The 23,557-nt window shown below is 42.4% G+C and overlaps 2 protein-coding genes across 6 annotated transcripts in view; both read left to right on the top strand.

Annotated features, from left to right (window-relative positions):
- Positions 1–19,738, top strand: part of LOC130549595 (DDB1- and CUL4-associated factor 1) — a 38,641-nt gene extending 18,903 nt beyond the window's left edge. The window contains exons 3-25 of one of the 2 annotated variants that reach the window (XM_057326856.1): positions 2,176–2,252; positions 2,418–2,491; positions 2,570–2,683; positions 2,765–2,902; positions 3,622–4,134; positions 4,238–4,339; positions 4,424–4,582; positions 4,674–4,853; positions 6,922–7,131; positions 7,525–7,694; positions 7,778–7,902; positions 7,999–9,055; positions 10,041–10,259; positions 10,344–10,542; positions 10,760–10,842; positions 12,945–13,029; positions 13,165–13,398; positions 15,802–15,895; positions 15,999–16,103; positions 17,947–18,020; positions 18,111–18,203; positions 18,429–18,699; positions 19,030–19,738. In XM_057326856.1, the coding sequence (XP_057182839.1) occupies positions 2,176–2,252; positions 2,418–2,491; positions 2,570–2,683; positions 2,765–2,902; positions 3,622–4,134; positions 4,238–4,339; positions 4,424–4,582; positions 4,674–4,853; positions 6,922–7,131; positions 7,525–7,694; positions 7,778–7,902; positions 7,999–9,055; positions 10,041–10,259; positions 10,344–10,542; positions 10,760–10,842; positions 12,945–13,029; positions 13,165–13,398; positions 15,802–15,895; positions 15,999–16,103; positions 17,947–18,020; positions 18,111–18,203; positions 18,429–18,699; positions 19,030–19,085 (4,432 nt within the window). In that variant the 3' untranslated portion in view covers positions 19,086–19,738. Of the gene's footprint in view, positions 1–2,175; positions 2,253–2,417; positions 2,492–2,569; positions 2,684–2,764; positions 2,903–3,621; positions 4,135–4,237; positions 4,340–4,423; positions 4,583–4,673; positions 4,854–6,921; positions 7,132–7,524; positions 7,695–7,777; positions 7,903–7,998; positions 9,056–10,040; positions 10,260–10,343; positions 10,543–10,759; positions 10,843–12,944; positions 13,030–13,164; positions 13,399–15,801; positions 15,896–15,998; positions 16,104–17,946; positions 18,021–18,110; positions 18,204–18,428; positions 18,700–19,026 lie in introns of both variants that reach the window. The other variant, XM_057326855.1, reaches the window with a different exon arrangement.
- Positions 19,739–22,514: 2,776 nt separating this feature from the next.
- Positions 22,515–23,557, top strand: part of bsna (bassoon presynaptic cytomatrix protein a) — a 73,841-nt gene continuing 72,798 nt past the window's right edge. For all 4 annotated transcript variants that reach the window (XM_057326836.1, XM_057326834.1, XM_057326837.1 and 1 more), the window contains exon 1: positions 22,515–22,805. In XM_057326836.1, coding sequence (XP_057182819.1) covers positions 22,663–22,805 — 143 coding nt within the window. In that variant the 5' untranslated portion in view covers positions 22,515–22,662. The remainder of the gene's footprint in view (positions 22,806–23,557) is intronic.

Raw genomic sequence — 23,557 nt, 5'->3', positions numbered from 1 at the left:
CCCTGCCTAAGCCTTCTAACATGCGTCATTTAAGATAGATAGTCATTACAGGAAGAAGTGCTTTTTCAGATTTTAACTAAAGATTATGAGGGCAAACGATTTTTAAAAAGAGAATGACCCGTATTGATAAACTATTTACAATGAACGCTGCAATATTTCATGAAAAAATAGGCATTGTCATTTTTAATTTCACTAGGACTTTAAATAATAATAACAAGCTAAAAAAAATACAGCTAACAAACACCATAAAACATGATTTTTGAAATGTTTTAAAATTTAAATCTGTTTTTGCAAATAAATTGTATGTTCATGCAAAGTGTATATATAAAGTATTAGAGGTTGACCAATATGGGTTTTTCTCTGGCCGAGGCCGATATTTAGAAATCAGGCCAGCCGATGGCCAATATGAGGTCAATTTTCTTTTTTCCACCTTCATCTCATAAAATCTAACAGCTAGGTAATAAGTGTTACATAATATTGCTTAAATTTAACATTTATTGAAGACATGTCTCTTCAAATGCACTTTGAGTAAGTGTTTATTGCAGGGTACAAGATAGCAGTCTAATTCATAGTAATAATACATTGCTCAAAACTTTTAAGCACCTTCTCAAACTGTTCTGAAGCATGGTTTTTGTGTATGTTTGTTGCAGGCACTGCTATTAGTCAAATTTTCATAATATAAATTAAAACAAAAATAAAAAATCACTCATATTAAGTCAAGTCAACTTTATTTATACAGCGCTTTTTACAATTTTCATTGTTACAAAGCAGCTGTACATGAGACATATTGACTATAAGCAAAACAATTAAAGCACACATTTAAGATAAGGGGGAGAGAAACACTGGTCAAATATTAAAAGACTATAAACTCCTATATGTAATATTAAGTAAAACTTTAAAATAAATAAAGCAGCCCCCCGGCCAGGCAAACAGTGCAAAACAGTATGCAAACGTTGGCGAGGAACCCAAAACTCTAATCGAGAAAAAAACCTCAGGAGAACCCAGGCCCAACCAGGGGATTCCAGTTCCCCTCTGGCAAAAGCTGCTGCTGCTGCCTCTGCACAAGCTCCACAGTGCTTGCACAACTAGGCTAAATAAAAAAATGAAAATAAACGTAGTAATAAGGTAAATTATAGATTTAAGATTATCATTAATAATCTTTTTTCAGTTTTTTAGGACAGTAGAAAGCCTGACAGGTAAGTAGACGCTCTTGTGGTCGAATGCGTTTAAACAGCCACAAAAGACCACAGACAGACATAATGCGTAAACGAGGGGAAACAACAAGTCAGGATTTGGCTGAAGATTTAAAAGTTTGGTTTAATGGCGAAAAACCAAGCAAGCAGAATGTTTTCTCTCTGTTTCAGATTTCTAACATGCATTTAGTGTTCAGCGTGTCTCGCGGCTGTCAGAGCAGAAAAAACCCGCTTCTCCCTGTATGTTTATCTGCCCCGGTCGCGTTAATTTGTTAATTGTGTGCACTTATTTCATCCATTTGATAGAAAGATCGACCAAAACGCATCTTAATAGCAAGTATAAACCGAGTCCGACCCACAGACATATTTAAGCAGGAAAGTTAACCTGCACGTTTTAGCCAGAAGTTTGGTCTTTTAACAAGGCATGGCTGCAGAGTGTGAGTTTCTCCGTCTCGCATGCAGAGGGGGAGAAATTCTCCGGTACAGAAACAGTATTGATAACGTCGGAGTTTATCTAGCTATACAATGCGGACTACGGTAATCATTTAGCCACTGGGCTCGTCTCCAGGTTTTGGTACCCGTGCATACATGTAGCCTAAACTATGTGGTTGAGTTCCAAAAAGGTACTCTCATTCTCAAGTAGCCTCATATTTAATCAATGAAATATACAAGGCTAGATTAAGAACAAAGGATAAAAAGAATTGAAGTCTTACCGATTTACTGACTTAGAACAAAACGTGATTGGTTGCTTTACCTGTCAGTCATATGGCCTCTTGGGCGGGCCTTGGCCAAAGAATGCAGCGATAAGATCCAGACCTCCAGTATGAAAAAAATTTGGACACGCCCATTATTAAAAAAAAATCTCTTAAATCAAGTTAGCTGCTACTTTTAGCCTTAAAATGTTTTGTGAATACGGGCCCAAATGTGTGCTGGACCTGAACAGCTGTAAAGTGATTAATTACACTGTCCTCAATTCCTGAAGGATTTCTGAGCTTGTCGAGCGGGAGACAGAGGAATATCACAAGGCCGATCCTGATCCGTTTGATGACCGACATCCTGGTAAAAATCTTTAGTCATGCAAAACTCATGGACGTTTCCACTGTCTGACATTCACAACTGTGTCAGGTCCTGAAATTGAGTTTAAGTTTGAAAAGAAATACTGATATCATGCAGTCATGCATGTCATGTTATACTAATGAAATTGAATCTTGTTTTGTTGTGAAGGACGGGCAGACCCAGAGTGCATGCTGGGACACCTGTTGAAAATCTTGTTCAAGAATGATGATTTTATGAATGCGGTAAGACGGATACATGAGCCCAGCGTTCCACGCAGAATGGCTTGAGCGGCGTTTGACGTGTTTGTGTGTTTTTTCCAGCTGGTGAATTCATACGTGATGAGCAGCAGGGAGGTGTCGCTGAACACTGCCGCCTGCAGACTGCTGCTCAACATCATGCCAGGCCTCGAGACCGCCGTGGTCTTTCAGGAAAAGGTGCTTATTTATTTGTTGGTACTGTTGGCTGTATAATATGAGCAGGTTATGAATGTGTCTGTGTTCATGTGTTTGAGACAGGATGGCATTGTGGAGCGATTGTTCAAATGGGCTCAGACGGCTGAACAGCCCCTCAGGATCTACGCCACGGGACTGCTGGCTGGAGCCATGGAGAATCAGGACATCGCTGCTAACTATCGCGAGGAGAACTCTGTACTCGTGAGTGCTGTGATGCGTTCAACACTCACGACGTGTGGACATGTGTGGAAGCAAAATGTGGACACAAAGATCTGCATACATTTGTAGTTACATCTGGGGTTACACTTCGCTTGGAAAATGAGTGCCTCATTATGTTTGCTGACATCTTACATAGTGCTAGAACGTGTAATCACGCTACCAACATGCTAAAGCACCTTAACAATATACTAAAATGTTAAAGAATGTTAAAACATCTGATTATTGTGTTAAAGCATGTTAGTGTCACGTTAAAATCGTGTTTGATAGTGTTAAGATGGTAAAATATTCTTGTTGAATAATGTTCACCTCATATTTAAACATGCTAGCGAATTGTTTGTCTATATAATCTTCAAGCTTTAGAAACTAACTTTTTCAAGTAAATGTTTAAGATTGTGGTAAAGAAATTAAGACTGGACGTCCTCCACAGACAACATGAAGTTTGTCCCCAAACGTTACTATCTAGTTGACAACTGGGATGCAGCCGTAGGTTGGATGCACTGCTACATCACAGATGTTGTTTTTGACACCTATGACCTTTCAAAGAAATGTTTCATCCTGCAGTCTGACAGAAAATTAGTTTCTTCAGGGAATTTCTGGAGCGATGCGAATAAAGATGGCAGAACGGAAAGGAATGTAACTAGCCTGTAATTGAACCGTTTTGCGTTTGTAGCCCATGCTGAATGTGGTGATGTGTGTTACAGGTTCCTCTGATGCTGCAGAGGCTGCGAGAGCTTCAGGATAAAGATGCCGAGAACAGGAGGGACGGTAAACGTCCGCTCAAGAGCGCCCTGCCGCCGCTGCTGCCTGTGGATGAGGAGGCTGTGGATGGAGAATTCACCCACAGCGTTCCGCACGCTCCGGTCGAGCAGAAGAGCTCGGACACCGATCCGCCCTTGAAGAGCGCCGGCAGGTGTGCGGGGATGAAGGGTCAGATGAAACCCGCCGTAGCTCTCACGTTGGACTCCGACGAAGCAGATCCTCCCGCGGAGAGCGCAAAGAACTGGAGGAAGAAAGAGAACGGAGGCAAAGTAAAGCAGAAGCTCAACTTCACCACACCGGATCTGGAGCGAAGCTTCAGCGAGCTGTCCAACAGCAGCTGGTCCGAGATGAGCCCGTGGGTCATAGGAAACAATTATCATCTGTACCCGCTCACTGACGGCATAGAGCAGCGTCTCATACTGCAGTACCTCACGCCGCTGGGAGAATACCAAGAGGTAATTTCAGAAAAACAGTTGTACGGTGGGAGTGCTCCGAGATCATACATGACTTATGGTCAGAATTCAGTGTAATGACACTGTTCTCTTTCTGTGTGTGTAGCTGTTAGCTGTTTTCATGCAGCTGGGCGCACGCGAGCTTCTGATGCATTACATGGACCTCAAACAGACAAATGACGTCCAGCTCACTTTTGAAGCCCTGAAGGTATCCGAGAAATAGCTCACACATAAGCAGTCAAACGCTCGTGATCTTCTGTGTGTGATAATCTCTCTGGTGTTCTGTCTTCAGTACCTCGCTTCTCTCCTCCTCCATAAAAAGTTTGCGGCCGAGTTTGTGGCTCACGGCGGAGTGCAGAAGTTACTGGAGATCCCGCGGCCCTCCATGGCTGCCACGGGCGTCTCTTTGTGCCTCTATTACCTCGCCTACAACCAGGACGCCATGGAGAGGGTATCGGCGTACCGTTCAATTGGGCTGGGTTGGGTTCAGACCGTGTTTGGTGTGATGTTTTCTTGTGTTGTGATGCATGTGCTGTGTTCAGGTCTGCATGCTGCCGCATTCTCTGCTGTTGGAGGTGGTGAGCTACACGCTGTGGCTGCTGGAGTGCTCGCACGCGTCCGGCTGCTGTCACGCCACCATGTTCTTCTCCATCTGCTTCTCCTTCAGAGCCGTCCTCGAGCTCTTCGACAAACAGGACGGCCTGAGACGCCTCGTGAACCTGGTACGCATCTGCGATCTGAAGTGAAAATGCAGAAGAGAGAGAGAGTCTCAGATCCGTTCATTAAAATGTATATGTGTTTATTTTAGGATGTTAATATAAAGTAGAACATGGTAGAAGGTGTATAGGGTATGAACATTTTATTTATTAAAGGACTCATCGTATGAGCGCTTTCAACAAGTTGGTATGATTTATTAGGGTCTTCATGAAATGTCTGGAACATATTTTGCTTAAAAACACTCGATGGCTGTGTAAACAAAACCCTTCTTGCCTCGTCAAAAACAGCTATGCTCACAGCAACCCATTTTGGTGCATGTCTCTTTAACTGATAATGAGTTACAGCGAACCCCACCCCCCTTCTGTCCGGCGTGTCAACACAAGACACATGTAGTACTGCCATGGCAATGGTTTAGCTAAATGATGTGTCCTGAACTCCTCTGCGGTTAGTTTCGTCTTAAACGTCTCAAATCATTCGTCCGGAGACTAAAAAAACCATCACAGCAAACAGCGCTCACGTTGTGCGTGCATGTTTGCCTAAAATCCACGGAATGCGCACCTGCAGATCTCAGCGGAATTACGTGGATTTTAGCGCTTGTCGTTGACAAGTTATAACGTTACACACACAATATATAACTAGTATGCTGTGACAGATTTTTCAGCCTAAGCATGAATGATTTGAGACGTTTAACACTAAACTCACAGCACTGTTCGCCCCTGTTCATTAGCAAAACAAACAGCTTGCCGCAGCTGAACATATTAGCGCACATAATGTATTAACATACATACAGCTAAACTCCAAGTGCCCATTTCCCAAATAACATATAGATATAGAGTAAGTTTAGCACTGGTTTTGAATGTTCTATTTAGCCTGTGACTGACTTAGCTCCCTTCGCTATCATATGCTAATGTTATTCTCCTATATATACACGGTACATGTACGTCAATTCAGACTGTTGATAAATATTACTTACATCGGCAGTTTTGTCTCATTCAGTCGGTCTCGATCCCTCTTGAGGAACAACTTTGAAGCTAATCCTGCTTGTACTGTCAAGCAGATTTTACTTCTGGTTTCTGATGGATTTCCACTAAAAATAAAATGAATCCACTCCTGTCTCTTCCGAGGTTAGGACTTTGTGCAGGGACTACATTGCATGTTGTCCACGAACTTTAGCCATGGCGTCACGTACACCGCTGTCGCTTGTGAAAACAACAATGACGGCAGCGCCGTGGGTGGAATTGTGTAGATTAAGGGGCGGTAATATTATAATAAGAGCCTGTGTCTACGTCACAACAGGAGCGAAATCTGAACGGCTGGATTTCTCACATGCTTGCAGGGAAAGGCTCATCAAAACAAACTTACTGTGATCTTGTTTTTCACGTTTTATGGGTTGCTAGATGCATCGGGGACCCGATTATAGCACTTAAACACAGAAAAATGTAGATTTTCATCTGATGACTCCTTTAACAACAGAGTCTTTGACTTGCAGGTCATGAGTGAGTGTGTTCACATACAGTGGCCTCAAACCGCACAAAACACTGACCGCACAGTTAGAACGGCATTACAATAATATTAGCTTTATCATAGTACTTAAAAAAGGACTGCTTACTGTAGAATTAGACATTTTTAACCAAATGTTGTCTAGTATGGATCACATGGTCATGTGGATTTTAATAAAGTTATACAGTATTGAGATGCACCAATACCACTTTTGTCCGCTAATACCGTTAGTTGATTATTCAGAGTGTTATCTGCAGATACAGATTCTGAAGCTTAAATTAATATTTCTTAACTTTCTGAATCTTATTAATTCATATAATGACTATGAATATTGAACAGTCAACTAGTAATGGTGACAATTTCGACACAAATTCATTGCATTTTCCTGTCCTCTTTTGATTAACAGGACATATAGGCCCTGATCATTGGCTGTTTAAACTATCAGCCGATACCGATTATTGGCCGATATATCTGTGCATCTCTAATTCTGTATCTCTTAGAATGATTGTATGGCAAATCTTGTTATGAACGTTTGGTGTGAACGGGCCGTTTCATTGTGTCTGTGTGATGTAGATCAGCACTCTGGAGATTCTGAATCCAGAGGACCAGGGGGCGCTGTTGAGCGACGATGAGATCTTCTCCAGCAGACAGACGGCCAAACACACCTGCATGGCTCTGCGCAGGTACTTTGAGGCTCACCTGGCCATCAAGGTGGAGCAGGTGAAACAGTCTTTGCAGCGCACAGAGGGAGGCGTCACCGTACACCCGCAGCCTTATTACAAGGTACATTTGTCTGACACACTGCACAGCCTTTTGTTTCTCACGGTGCTTTCGGTGAACTCTTGTTTTTATCGTATGTATTTTGTAATGATACATCTCACACATGCTGAAGATGAGAGCCTGCTTACACTGATGTGAAGAGCGCAGTAAAAGGGCGTCTCCTGTGAGTCTTGTGTCTGGATTTCAATTGGCGTTTCTCTGATTTCATGACGATGTCGTAACCTGTATTAAGAGAACTGCAGATGTTGATATGAGCTGATTGACAGTAAAAATGTGAAAACGATACAGATGGGTTTGGGATTTCGGAGGCTTTTGTACATCTGCATTTTCCTTTTTTTGCTCTGATCAGACAGCATGTCTAAGTACCAGGTGCTGTTGTGTTTGAATGTCTTGTAGGCGTGTTCATACACACACGAGCAGGTTGTGGAGATGGTGGAGTTTCTGGTGGAGTATGGACCAGTGCGTTTGTATTGGGAGCCTGCGGAGGTCTTTCACAAACTCTCCTGCGTTCAGCTTCTCTTGCAGCTCATTTCCATCGCCTGCGACTGGAGAACTTACTACGGCAGGTGAGTCTGGACAAACGCCTGCCTGTTGCCTTGTCATCTGAGGAAAAGAGCTTCTGTTATTGTCTGGTCAATGTGTGTTTCAGGGCTGATACGGTGAGGTACGCCCTGGATATCTTGAGCATTTTGACAGTTATTCCTAAAACTCAGCTGCTGTTAGCTGAGAACGTTCCAGTGCTGGATGAGAGTGGATCCACCATTTCTACCGTTGGTGAGGTTTTTGTTTCGTTACTCTTCAAACATGCTATCTCAGCACTTGTAGCTAGACATTGGCGTTTCTACTGAAACTCGTGTTTGCCGTCTGCAGGTATGAGCATCGTTCTGGTGGTGGCCGAGGGCGAGGTGTTTGTGAACGATGCAGAGATCCAGAAGTCTGCCCTGCAGGTGGTGATAAACTGCGTTTGTGCTCCGGACAAGCGCGTCTCCAGCATCAGTAAGTTCATCTCCGGCACGCCTCGCCGCCGCCTGCCGCAGAACCACCGCGTTAGCGAGAGTGTGCTGGCGAAGATGTGGGACGTGGTGCAGTCGAACAACGGCATCAAAGTCCTGCTGTCCTTGCTCACCATCAAGATGCCCATCACGGATGCCGATCAGATTCGCGCCCTAGCGTGCAAGGCGTTGGTCGGGCTAGCTCGCAGTGCTGCCGTGCGGCAGATCATCAGCAAGCTTCCGCTCTTCAGCAGTGGCCAAATCCAGCAGCTCATGAAAGAGCCGGTGCTTCAGGATAAACGCAGCGAACATGTGCGCTTTTGCAAGTACGCAGCGGAACTGATCGAGCGCGTGTCTGGGAAGCCGCTGCTAATCGGCACGGACGTTTCGTTTGCGCGGCTGCAGCGTGCTAACGTCGTAGCTCAGTCACGCATTTCATTTCCCGAAAAGGAACTGCTGTTGCTCATTCGGAATCATCTGTTGTCTAAAGGTCTCACGGATACGGCGGTGGTGTTAACCAAAGAAGCCGAGCTGCCCATGGGGCTGCACGCGCACGCTAGCGTCCTGCCGTTCAATCCTGTTTCAGTATCATCCCCGCCACCTCCGGCCGTCGCCATACCACGGACTCCTCGGCTCACCAACGGGGTCACGGGACGCCTGGGTGGCCACGCCCCTCATACGGCACCTCCCCAGCCCCGCCCCTCCACCTCACAGGCTCTGCCCCCTCCGCCTCCTGCTACATTTCACCATAGCAATGGCTCTCCTCTTATCGGCCGTATCGTTTTCTCGCGAGAGCGGCCGTCACCTTGCGTTTCTGCGGGAGCGAAGAGGCCAAAAGTGTTGAGACAGAAGTCAGACCACGGTGCTTTCAGCCAGAGTCCAGCCGTGAAGAAACAGCTGGACAGACATCTGCCCTCCCCTCCCACTCTAGACAGGTGCGTGTGTGTTACCTTTCTCAATATCTTCCACTTCTGTGTAGATGTAAGGGATAATCCATGGCTAGCCGATTATCCCTTACAGCAGTGGTTCTCAACTCTGGCCCGCGAGATCCATTTCCCTGCCGAGTTTAGCCCCAACTCTGATAAAACACCTGAAGAGGCTAATCAGTGACTTCAGGAACAGACGCGTTCAACTTAATGCTGGGCTACGCAGATTGTTTGGCATATCGCATTAAAGAACCGTGAGAGCGATTCAAATGCGTACGGAGCAATCTGCACTATCACGGTACTTAAATGTCATACGCTTATAGATTTGCGCAGCGCCGCATTAAGTTGAAAGCATCTGTTCCTAAAGACACCGAATACCTTGTTCAGGTGTTTTATATCAGAGTTGGGGCTAAACTTGGCAGGAAAATGGATCTCGCGGGCCTGAGTTGAGAACCACTGCCTTACATCTACACAACTAAGAACCTAGGAGGCTAAGAACCTCCCCACACGAAGCGGAAAATCCTTTAATTTGCCTGCTTAAACCAAGGTCGTTTGCCAAGTTAAAGCTGTTATTGATGTGTTCAAACAGATGAAAATGACTGATAAAACCAGTATTCAAACAGACCATGGTGTAACTGTATTTGATGAATCTAATAGTTTTTTTCAGCAGATCAATGTTGCTTTCAGAATTTAAAACTTGTCATGTCAATAAACGCACAACACATGTCGTCATCATCATCGCCAAGTCTCCTTACCCTGATTCACAACACTGAACTTATATTGGTTTTGTGGAAGTTGAGCTGCTTAGTTGGATGTTGTGTGACATGTCAGATTGACATCAACGTGTATGAACGGGAGTAGCTCAAGTAACCTGCGATTTTATATGTCAGAACGAGATGGTGACTGTTACGAGATTTTCAGCTTTAATGTTTATGTATTTTGAAGCTTCTAGCAGTGCAGTGCGTGTAAATATCAGCGTGTGTCGCATTTTCAGTATCATCACAGAATATCTGCGAGAGCAGCACGCACGCTGTAAGAATCCAGTGACGACGTGTCCTCCCTTCAGTCTCTTCACACCACATCAGTGTCCTGAACCCAAACAGAGACGACAGGCACCTGTGAACTTCACTCCTCGACACACACGCAGGGTGGTCTACCCCAAATACGGCGGTGTGGACGGAGGCTGTTTCGACAGGCATCTGATCTTCAGCAGGTAACACTGATGATGTGTATGTGTGAGCAGATGAGATTATTCACGTTTCTTCATGTTTGCGTGTTCATGTTGTGCTTTGTCTAGGTTTCGGCCCATCTCTGTGTTCAGGGAGGCTGAGGAGGACGAGAGCGGCTTCATGTGTTGTGCGTTCTCTGCACGAGAGCGTTTCCTCATGTTGGGCACGTGCACGGGCCAACTCAAACTCTACAATGTGTTCAGCGGACAAGAAGAAGCCAGTTACAGCTGTCACAACTCTGCCATCACACACCTCGAGCCCTCCAGAGTAATAAACACACACACATCATTTCTTGAGTTGCATGTACAGGGTTAGTTTATGTAAAATTGCAAATTTGCTGTTAAGAAGAAGAGAACAATGTTACATGCCAATGTCAGACCCGAGGGTGAGGAGATTTTCACATGAATGAATGAACCCCGTTAGCAAATGAATGGTGACTGACAGGTTTCGGATGATAGATACTGAGATGTTGTGTGTTTGTCAGGACGGATCTTTGTTGTTGACATCAGCATCATGGAGTTATCCGTTATCAGCACTGTGGGGTATGAAGTCCGTCTTCATAATGAAGTAAGTCTACATGAACGCTATATAGAACACATTTCCACTGTCAGGCCGAGCAGTTTTTGGGCACTATTTTAACGATCCAAGCGCGTGGTCTAAAAATCTATTTTAACGATCCAAGCGCATGGTCTAAAGTGCACTCATGCCATGTTCGAATCCACTTTTGCTAGTTTAACGAAGGGAAAAAAACACTCAGTTTCTGCCAATCTCATATTAATCTTGAGTACCTGTACAGTAGTATTGCATACTATCTTTGAAGACTCTTTAGTTTGATCACATTTATAAAAGACGGATACAGCTGAACGATTTTTTCCAGAAAACATACGCGGGGGGGTATTGGCGGGGCGGAACTAATGCGCACCCATTGCCAAGAAAACACAGACATATGACTCAGTTTGACTTACCGCATGCGGTTCATGTCCGGCTTCTTTTAGCGCTGGGACCGCTCCATCTATCAGTTTCAAACTATCTCCAAATCCAGCGTTTATAACATCATCACTGAAACACAGCTGAACATCACAAACGCAGTGCTCTCTCTCTCTTGCTCCAGCTGGTTGATGCGTGGGCGTGCTCTTTCTTCTGGCTATGGTGGGTTGATGTGTGGGCGTGCTTTTCCAGGAGAGTTGTCTAATAAGGGCCTAAGAAAAGTTGTTACGAAACGGATTTTCATGTTTGAAAAAAAAACTTTCCGAAACCTATACGAACGCGGGGGGAGTGTATCGAGCTCGGTTTTTGACAAGTTGACCATGTTAAGCATGAGAAGACGGCACATTTAACATGGTAAATAAATCTGAATGCTTGAAACACTGTAGCACAATCCCCCTTTAATGAGTAATGGGTGTTTTTTGGGCGTGATGTGCAGTAAACCAATCTGAGTCTCATCTCCCATTTCCTTTAAGAGCCAGTTGCGCTCGTGACATGGTGGATTTGCTACTTACACGCCGGAATTTGCAAGAGCAAAGACTGAACGCTTCTCTAGAGAGGAAACGCATCTGCTCCTGCGTGAGGTTAAAGCGCGCGAGCAGATCATCTACAGGACAAGCCGGATTTTTATCTTTATGTACACAATAATAATCTTTTACATTGTAATTCATTTATTTGTAATATTTGTCATGTTGTGTGCTGCTGCGCGTCCCTCTGTGTGAAATAAGCAGAGTGTATGCACGCAAAAAATGACTTTCTTACTTAGTCTTTTTTTCTTGTTTTCCAGTAAAAATGTCTACAAATTCTTGAATCAAGAAGCATTTTCTTGATGAGCAAACTGACCTAAGTAAATAAGTCTTGTTTTTAGTCAAAAAAATATGAAAAACAAGCAAAAAAATCTGCCAATGAGATAAGAAAAATATTCTTTTATTATATATCCTTTTTCTTAGTCACTTACAGTAATTCAAGATTTTTTTTTTTAAGCACAAATTCACTGAAATTTCATATTTTTTTGACTAAAAACAAGACTTATTTTCTTAGGTCAGTTTGCTCATCAAGAAAATGCTTCTTGATTCAAGAATGTTTAGACATTTTTACTGGAAAACAAGAAAAAAAGACTAAGTAAGAAAGTCATTTTTTGCAGTGTGTGCACTCGCCTATAGGCGCATATTAATAACGCGCTCTTAAAATAACCAAAAATGATATTGCACCGTTGACTTTAGAGCAGGTTTCAGTTGGTTAGTGGCGCAGTCCATTTCAGTTCCTCAAAACCGCAACGCGCCTGAACACACCTGGATTCCAGACCACGCCCACAGGCGCACAAGTGAGCGCAAATGCATTTGCTATTTAAACAACGTGGCGCAAGACGTGAAAATGAAAACTGCGTCGGGCTTAAACTAGTGAAAAACACTTGCGTCGTGCCGCATTGAGCCGAGTGTATGATAGGGCCCATTCTTTTTCAGTGAGAAACATCAATGTTTACTCCACAGACCAAACAGCTTGACACATTTCTCCTCTTGAGTCTGTTAAGAAACACCTCAAATGTCTTTGTGACCAATCCTGAGCCGCACACGTCACTGTGCAGTTTCCTACTAATAATAATCGACTGGCAAGTTTAAAAGTGAGGACTGTGTCCGAGGAACACGGGAGAAGAGGTTTTGATGAAAGGAATGCTTATTTTGCAGGCATTCCTTCCTGGATGATCATTATGTAGAGTTCAGTAAACTCTCTCAGGACCGTGTCATAGGAACAAAAGAGCACGTCGCACACGTAAGTCTTTTCTTTTCTTGTGTCAGCGTTACACCGTCATGTCAACTGGATGATTCAAGATGAAGCTGTGTCGTTGTGTTTTCTGTCTGCTCTGACATCATCTTTGTCATCTCGTGTATCTTTGTGTTTTTGTAGATATACGACATTCAGACTGGACAAAAAACCCTGACCCTCAATAACCCCGATCTGGCCAACAACTACAAGCGCAACTGTGCCACGTTTAACCCCACCGATGACCTGGTGCTGAACGACGGCGTCATGTGGGACGTCCGCACCGCTCAGGCCATCCACAAGTTTGACAAGTTCAACATGAACATCAGCGGCGTCTTCCATCCCAATGGTTTAGAGGTCATCATCAACACCGAGATTGTATCCTTAGACCTGACATTACTCGTGTTTCTGTGGAGGTTACATGTGTGTGATATTGTGCGGTGGGGCTTCTGAGGCTCATAAGTGTTGAATTATCCTCGTGAGCGTCTCCGGACACTCGTGTCTCTGATATCTCCAGTGAAATGATGCCTACATTTACATTTACATCAATTCATTTGACAGACGCTTTAATCGCAAGAGTAGGAGAGCATTTAACATGTTGTCAACATGCTAAACTGTTACTAGGAGGATAAAAGCCAAAGTAAGCAAAGGAGAGAATGAACAACATGAAAGACACACAGACAGATCTTGACAGTTATTGGTTAGTCAGAGGGTCCTGTCCTGGAATGAGCTCATTTCTAATAGGATGCTAATTTAATAGGACTAATTCCTTACGCGTCTCCTCTCAAGCCGTTGCTTGAGCCTGTATGCAGTTATCAGAGAGCGAGCGAGAGGAAGACGCATGAAGCGTTTGCTTCATTTAGACAGAAAAGCCAAGTATCGATATTTGTTTTTGCCGTATTCAACAGCCTGGACATGTCAGAAAAGCTTTTGAAGAAAAAACATGAGACAGAGTTTTGTATGCCAGCTGCGGTTCTCACAGTGACAGAACGCTTGCTGCTGTGTATTTAAAGGCCGTTTATCTCTTCCACAGACGTATTATTTACTTTAAGACAATCATTAGGTGTTATCTTTAACCTGCTGATTGTGTCATGTGGTTTGCCATTCGCTTTTGTTTTTCATCTGGAGAGACGAGATTAGGGGTGTAACGGTTCAAATTACTCACGGTTCGGTTTGTGTCACGGTTTTAGGGTCACAGTTTCGGTTCGGTTTGTGCTATGTTCAGGGAAAAGGGACTACTGACGAATAAAAATAAGAACAAATAATCAAGCTACAAGTAACCGCACCAATAAAACAACAGAGCAAAGCAGAAAATAAGATAAGATACTGTATATATACCTTTTAAGGTACAGAAATGGATTAAAGTAATCAAATAAAACATAACATTGCATATGTAGAAATGAAATAAAGACGAATCATAATTGAAGTTACAGAAGCTATTGAGTCACAAGCAGTGAGTGAATTCCTTGACTTTGAACAGACAGCAGGAATATGCTGCTGTCGCTTTAAGAGGAATGAAACCGATCCAGTACACTGATACTGTACACATGCGTTGTTTTTCGTCCGTTCACTTAAGACATAACCTACTATGTTTGTTAAGATACTAGACAAGAGGGGCATGTTGACCTACTTCGTGTGTGAATCTGTCCGTTTAAGCGCTTCAAAGACAACTCAATATTTGCGCCATGTCTGAGACTTTCCTTATGCGCGCTTCGGATCTTCTCACAGCGCGCAAGCGAGTTTTCTTCTGCATCATCTTGCACTGCAATGTTTAAATTGGCAAGGCCTGAATGAGTGTAGTTTAAACAGCAAGTGCTGTTCAGGTCTCACAACACCCGGGTGATGAAAGCAGAAATGACTGCTCATATTACACCATACGTCAATCCTATTGAAATTTGTCAACGTTATTTGATTTGTTGTTGGTATTAAATGTTTATCCATTGACAAACATACATTACTGAACTTTGTCAGTCTGTTTTACGCATTATAATTTTTAACGAACCACATTATAAATGTGTCGTCAGATTTAAGATGAGCCAAGCGCGTGCCGAACCGTTGGTGGAGAACCGTGCCGTTCAATTTTTTACCACAAACCATTACACCCCTACTGTCCATAAATATGAATAGTTCTTTCTTCTCAAACAATGGAAGTTGCATTTAGTTACTACAATTTGAAAAACCTGAAAATATTAACAACAAAAAAAGTTACTACAATTTGAAAAACCTGAAAATATTAACAACAAAAAAAGTATTTACACAGTAATTTATGCAATATGCAAAGGCAAACAAATGGAAGTTTGTTGTTAGATCTTTATTCAGTGGTGGACCGTAAAACCTTATTCATTTAAACTTGGCGCAGTGATATGGAAGTGTAATTCGGTCGACAGATCTGGAACTACTTCATAGGTGTGAGTTTGACTGAAAAACCCGTATAACGTTTGTCAGCCAATCAGAATGAAGCATTCCACAGCCCCATGGTATAAACGCTTTTAATGCACACCTTCCAGCCGATCAGAATCCAGTATTCAAACAGACCATGGTATGAATCAGATGGTCATTCTCCCACTTGAAGGCCGCAGGATGGAGCTCAAAACATCCAGATGAGAGCCGCTGTATTTCATTCTTAAAAGCAGCGTTGAGAAATGTTTGTGTGTACGTAGACTGTGTTTGTCTTGGTTCAGGTGCCGGCGTTTGTGTAGTGACGCAGGTTTATAGTGTGTTTGAATCAGCACTGAGGCGTTTCTCTGTCTTCAAAGCCGTTTGCTTTGACTCGAGCATCAGTGGGATTTAAGGACGTTTCATCTTCTGCACACAGTACCAGCTCTCGATCAGTGCAGGATCGTCTTCAACAACAACGGGACGGTGATTTACGGAGGTGACACAAACACACACACACACACACACAGATGCTGTGGTTTGTAGTTGGTGTCTTCCTGTGCTAATGTCTGGTGTCATGTTGCTGATGTTGTGGACTGTAGCGATGCTTCAGGCTGATGATGAGGATGATATGATGGAGCAGCAGATGAAGAGTCCCTTCGGCTCCTCATTCAGGACCTTTGATGCTACAGACTACAAACCCATCGGTGAGACCCTCTATCTCTGTCCACTCCTTGCTCGCTCTCTTTACAAACCATCCTGAGCTTTGACAAATGTTTACAAAAAGCATTTAAGGACAAAGATCCCACCACCCCTCAGAGTTCTTTCCAAAGCCACGCCTCCTTTGTCTCACTGACCTCATGTCTCATTCACCTGTGAGACAACATTACAGTATTTACTTCAGAACGAGGATGTTTAGTCGTTCCCAAATCCTTTATTCATCAAGGATAGAGACCAGAGCATGTGAGCGGAGCTGAGCGGTGAGAATTTCCGCTCCCCACTCACATGGGTGTTCTCAAAGTCGCACCAGACCGCTCCACGCTCACCTACAATTTCATTCCGCTCCGGTGAAATCGCTCAACGCTCGCTCAAATTTAATATTCTTCTGCATGCCTAACATCTGCCGTTTTCAACCGAAGCCTTACCCCTCTTTTACACTGCACGCATCTGGAGCCGTAACGTGCCGCGACGCGACTACCGGAACTGATTGCGGTCATTTTAGTCTATGCTTGTGTGCTGATGCTGCACAACAATAAATAAATAATTGTCATCCGCATAAAGATGGTATTTAGCATTTGGGACATTATCACAAATATTGTTTATGTACAAGGAAAATAAAATGGGCCCCAGAACAGATCCATGGGGGACTCCTTTTGAGACTGGTAAAAATGATGAAGCAACATTAACTTTCATAAGTACACACTGTGTTCTCCCTACAAGGTAATTTGCAAACCATTTTATGGTATTGTCTGAAAGACCAACACTTGCAAGTCTTTTTAAAAGAATGCTGTGATCGACTGTGTTAAAAGCTTTTGAAAAGTCAAGGAAAACCGCAGAACAAAATTGCTTACAATCTAAAGCATTTATAATGTCCCTAAACACTTTCATAGCAGCAGTAACCATACTATGCTGCTTCCTAAAGCCAGACTGAAAAGGAGAAAGGACGTTGTTTATTTCCAAAAAGGTTTTTAATTGTTCATTTACTAATTGCTCCAAGAGTTTAGATAAAACACATAATTTAGATATTGGTCTGTAATTGTTTAACTGTAATGCATCCCCTCCTTTAAAAAGTGGAGAGACGTAAGCAGTTTTCCAAATCATCAGAATTTCACATTGAGAAATAGTAAGATTGAATAAATAAGTTAATGGCTCAGCAATGAAGTCAGCTGCTATCTTTAAGTAAAATGGTTCCAACGTATCTGGATCCAACTGACTCAAAGCTTTATAGACCTCAGGAACAGAGGATATAAAATAAAATCAAATTTTTGTGTTATTAATTTACTTGAAACATTAGTTGAAGGTACTATACGTGAGTCAGCAGTTGAACCATTTTGTGAATTAACATCAAATGGCGAACCTGACGATATAAAATGTTCATTTAAATTATCCAAAATAGCTGACTTCTCTGAGATCGAATGACCATATGGTAAACTCTGAACTTTCAACTCGAGACAATGATTTAATTGTTTTCCAAAACCAATTAAATGATTTAATTGTTTTCCAAAACTTGGCCAGGTTATTTAAATTTTTAGCTGTTTCAATTAAATAAAAATCTGACTTGGCCCTTTTTATCTGGGAAACACAAAGATTTCTCAGTTTCCTAAAGTGAAGCCAGTCTGCTTCAGCCTTTGTACTTCTGGCTTTAGCCCAAGCTATATTTCTATCGTACAAAATCTTTGCTAACTCTGGTGTAAACCACGGATTATTTTGGGTCCTTACTCTTATTTTTCGCATCGGAACATGCTTATTTATCAAATGTGCAAAACTACTAGAAAAACACATGCAAATGACTCCATCAATTTTTTTTAATGTTGCTGCTTGTATTCGCAGCCACCATTGATGTGAAGAGGAATATTTTTGACCTGTGCACAGACACTAAAGACTGCTACCTGGCCGTCATTGAAGTAGGTTTTCACAGCATACCGCCGATTTAATCTGTCCTGTTACAGCGGCAATCTGTCAATCTGTGTGTTGTGTGTGATTGTATGAAACAGAATCAGGACTCGATAAATATGGACACGGTGTGTCGACTGTATGAAGTGGGTCGACAGAGACTTGCTGAGGAGGAAGAGGATGAGGAAGATCAGGTAAAACACACTTATTTCTTGCAGAATATATAGGAGGGTTTGTGAGATGTTAAGTTTTGATACATTTGGGGAAAAGATCCCAAACCCTCTTAAATCCCTTCAGCACTTTACATCAGATCAGGACTCTGTGTGACTAGAAAACAGAATTTACACAACCTATCAGGATTTAGGTGTTGTAAGTCATGTTTCTATCCAGAGCAGTGACGTGTGGTGTTTTTCACGCAGGAGGATGACGATCAGGATGAGGATGATGATGATGATGACGACACTGATGATGACATCGATGACATCGACACAGACCCTCTGCTAGCGGAGCTTGAGAACGAGAATAACGGAGAAGAGGACGTGGAGCAGGATTTCTCTCCATCAGATGATGAGGAGGTGGCTCGTCTGCTGGATGAAGAGGCTGAGGATGATGATGACGACGACGATGATGAAGACGACTATGAGGATTCTGACGATAATGAGAGAGATGTGGAGCTTGTGCTAGACAACAGTGAGTTGTGTTACAACATTGTGAATTGCATGCAGTCTTCACTTTCACAAGGATGTGTTTTGTAACTACTGAAGGTCTTATTCAAGTCCAAGCACCTGAACTAACTCTTGAATATCAGTTGCAAATAACCTTGTTTGACCACAAGAAAGTAAAAACATTCCATTCCGTAATTTTAATGTTCTCAAGAGCACGTTGGCCCATAATGCTGGAGGTCTTGGGTCCCCCATGATACACATGGAAAGCAGGGCATTATGAAACAATTTGTGATTTTGTCTGTTTGCTCGTTGGTTTGTCACCTGTGATGATGTCCTTCTCTTGTTCCTCCAGCAGACAGCTCGGATAACTCGGACCTGGAAGATGACATCATCCTCGCTCTAAATGAGTGATTCTGAAAACATCCTGACGTCCCTCAGAGACTATCTGTGGCTGTGGGCCCCTAAAATCATCATTTGAATGGAATAACTGAAAAAATCTTGTTCTATATCAGATGTCTTTATATAAAACAATGTAATTTGTATGTACATACAAATTTTTGCTTATGCTGAAGCTGTTTTTACAGCCTTTTGCCCTCCTGAATGCCTGATCAGTTTGAGAGGACTGGTGGATTTTAAAGGAGAAGACCTCATGGTCGCTTTAGTTTTTCTTCAATCGAAGCTTGATCTTGTTGCATAGAGGCAGTTGCAACACTGCAGTAAAAATGAAACATGTTCAGTTGTACAAGAAGGTTTTCTTTTAGGCCCTGTTTTTCAGTTAAAAGGTTTTTGATGGAACCCTTAAAACACCAAACGGTGATCTGTTATTTAATTCAGATGACTTTCTGAGCCGTCTTAAGTCCTCTTTGCTCCTCGTCAGTTGTGAAGGAGGTGAAAGTTGCACAGATTCTATTTCACATGCATTCAACATCTGTGTGACGCTTCATTTACTTTCTGGTTCCATGGCCTTTAAGTTCTTTACTTTGGGGAAACATGAAGCAACATCTTGTGTACAGAATGTATTAAACATATTTTTACTATAAATGTTATTACAATAAATCAGTCAATTGTCATTTGATTTTTTTTCCCTGTAGGTCTTTCAAAAATGGCTAACGTCCACTTGTGTGTACTCTTTACTCATGGTAAAAATAGAAAAAGAATGTATGTAAAAAAAAAGTTAACCGTAAGTATAGAGGGTATGACCATAAATTGCTCTCGTTCACTCTTGAGTTTTCCCCGTTTAAACATTGTTTGAACAACAGCAGAAACAATTATGTAATATAAGATGGCAGAAAATAAGCAGAAACTGTTTTCCACATCAAATTAAAACCCTGTCTTTTTTGTCCTTTGACATAATCTTTAACGTGAGAGAGGAAATGATAACGATCTATCAGCAAGAGTTGTGGAGTGGTATCCTGTTTACTGTTTGCTGCTTTGAAGAAAGACATGGCTTTTGTTTTCAGCAATTCATTTAAAACTAATTTTAAGCAGCAAAGCCTTTCTGGCACAAGCAGTTAAAAAAAAACACTTTATTGTTGATTGGGTGCACTACAACAGAACACAGTCATCAGCGCAAAATCCACAACTAGAATTCCAGATATGAGACGATTGATGTAAACCGTAAAAAGTAAAGGTCCCAAAACGGAACCCTGAGGAACACCACCTGAAATCTGTAATCTCTAGCAGCAGATAAGTGACCTGGTGACGTCCTGCATTCAAGGCCTTAATTGTAGCTGAGGTTGTACTAAAACCCGTTTGGTTAAATGATGAAATATGCTCTGTTGAATGTGATAATTGTTAACTAACGAAGAAATGCCATTTAATGTTAATCTGAGAGTTTTGCTTCGCTTAAATATCCAGAATACACCTTCCACACACTTCCACATGGGGATGTTAATTGACAATTAGAATTTACATTGAAAAATGTAAGGTGGTTTACTCTTATCCTGGGAATTGGTGAGTTGTCTTGATTATTGTAGTCGGAGGCCTAAGAACACTGCTTAACAAACAAACTGTAAAACCAGAGCTGAGTGGTAGATTGCCCTTATGTAAATGGTAACAGTCTGCGACGAACCATCTGGTTAGTGAAGGAACCATTATATTAGAGCCCAACTGCGTTAAACTACAGTAGCATACTAATACTAACATAATACACAGATATACATGCGGTAGTAGACAAGTCTCAGGTCATGAGGAAACTTATCTCCTCAAAGTGAAAATATTAAAAAGACTGTTTTGGTTTGAGGATATGTTAGCATAATTCATTCGTATCCACAGAATGTCCTTACATATGTACAGAATTTTTTTATTTTCTTTAAGCTTGGACTTGTGGGCAATATCTTTTTCACAGAGTAAAAATGGGCCCACCAATTTGGCCAAATTGTCTAAGCAGTTTGACCTATGTAAATTTGTTTGCTAACTTTTTGGTACCAGGGAATCTAGATGTTACAATCTGATTAGGTTTTTAAAAAGGCATTCAAAGTTCTTCAAAAAATAAAAAATGGCAGGAAAATGTCATAGATCATATATCATGTTTTGATATGAAACAAAACATAGAATAGCGTATGACAACAACTGAAGTCGGGCGAATGTCACTGCTCTCTAGTAGTACAGTGTCTGACACACACACTCAATAAAAGCTCTTATGAAAATGATCCATATTTTAAAAAATATATTTAAATAAATATACGCACAAAACTGTGTTCATATATATGTACAGTATATATATACCATACAGGTTGATAGCTACATTTTTTACTTTATTTTTTACAACTTTGTAATTAAAACTGGGAATCGATTAGAATTGGAATCAATAAGCAGATTCAGATTAGGAATTGATCAAAATCAAACGATACTCAACCGAATCATTGTTATTGTTTTTGAGGCTAATCTGGCCCAATGCGTTCTCCACAGTATCTCAACCCACACAGACATGTTTTCTATTTTAAGGGCATCGCTGCATTCAGTTCAAGGATATTTCTGGTAGTTAGACTGTTTTGTGAAAAAGCAATAAATCATTTTTGACACCTGGAGCCCTCTGAGTCTCTCTAATGTATTGAAAGCCAGACCAACTCTGTGGTACAGATATTATTCGCAAGCTGAAGGCGATCAGTTCATGCATGATATAAATCTTAAATCTTTTGTCATTTATTCGTAGAATTAAAAACAATTCATTTGACTTTATTCATTGGACCCTTTGTCCATCTGCGTCCTTTCAACTGTGCTGCTGATGTGTTCAGGACTGCCGTGCCACAGCCAGTGGTAGCGTTACTCGTGCAGTAAATGGCAGAATGTAATCTTTTAAATGTGTGCTACATTGGCACCTCAAACTGGGCTTGTGAACTTGTTATTGCATGGAGCCAGCAGTAGAGTGACTGTGCAGTTCAGTTGAGTCAGGATTTTGGTAACATGGCATGCGTTTTTTTGAATGAAAGAATTATTTCTGAATAAAACAGTGTGCTTGCATGTCAAAGTAGAGATGTTTGTGGTATTTTCTGCAAGAGCACTGTAGTAGTAAAGCTCAAAGGGATATGAGGTTCATGAGAGCATAGTGCTGTAACAGATCAAGACTAAAAGCTTTTCTGATTGACTGCCAACGGCACACCCCACAGTCTTGTAGTATGAGCTGTGAAGATCGTCTGCCCTGCTTTATAACCAGAACATCATCAATGTGCCTGTACAACACAATACACTGTATGTGTCAAACTCACGTTGAGCACGAGCGCACGTTTGAATGTAGAATGGATGCAAATGTTGTGCATAAATAAATGAGGAAATAGTGTACACGTGAGGCGTGTGTACTGTATGAACCTCTGTCCCCTCCCACTGAATCCGCATGAGAGTGAGAGTGAGCGAGAGAGAGAGAGAGAAGTGAGAGAGATGATGATGATGGCGGAGGAAGACCAACGCTGAACGCGGCTTTATGTCATTGCGTTCACACGCCAGAATACAAATATTAATCTATACACAGATATAGTCAATTGATCCAGACATGGGTAACGAGGCGAGTATGGAGGGCGGTGAAGGAGGGCCCGTGGTTTCAGCACCGCCGGGCTCTGGACAGCTCCTGAAGCCCGTCAATGGCGCAGCGGCCGGGGCGGGAAAAGCCCTCGAGCCCACCGCAGCCATGAACAGGTATGAGCACGTACACATCTCTCTGTTACGCGCTCTGTGCTGGTTTTCTGCACGCACGCACGCGTTTGCTTTGCTTCGTTTTGCGGCTCTGTGAGCTACATATACGATTCACAACAAGCGCTCGTGCGGTTGCGTTTGACGGAGGATGCTCGGCGTCTCTCTGCTCAGCATCCGCGTGCGACGCGCGTCTCTGCTCACTGCGGTGCGAAATATAGACACGACTTGAGATTCATGTGAAGACCAGAGAGGTGGACACACCTGAGATACATGACGATAAACTGAAGAGTCTCGGGGATGCTGTGCGCGCGCGCGCGCGCGTGTGAGAGAGCGGCTGAGGATTGTGTGTGAATGTGTAATGTGTTCACCGCCAGGCGTTCAGTGCTGTTTTCTAAATCAGCGCCAGGAAGCACAGCTTCAATATTTGACGACATTCGTCGTGTATTCTTCTGTAAGACTGCGGAGTATTTGGCGACGACGCGCGCAGTTTCACACACATTTACTTGTTTCTAAAGGTAGATTTGTAATGATGAAGGATTCTTGTTGGATATGTGTGTGTGTCCGTGAGTCATGAGCTCTTTTGAGGATGCGCATTCACACGCACACGCACACACATGTCTGGTTTACTATCTCAGTGGGGACAGTCCATAGGCGTAATGTTTTTATACTGTACAAACTGTATATTTGATCCCCTAAACCTAAAGATCATAGAAAACTTTTTGCATTTTTAGATTAAAAATATATTGTTCTGTACA

The sequence above is a fragment of the Triplophysa rosa genome, unplaced genomic scaffold (assembly GCF_024868665.1).
Source record: "Triplophysa rosa unplaced genomic scaffold, Trosa_1v2 scaffold139_ERROPOS793776, whole genome shotgun sequence".
Classification (NCBI taxonomy): Eukaryota; Metazoa; Chordata; class Actinopteri; order Cypriniformes; family Nemacheilidae; genus Triplophysa; species Triplophysa rosa.
This window is presented reverse-complemented; position numbering and strand designations above follow the sequence as displayed.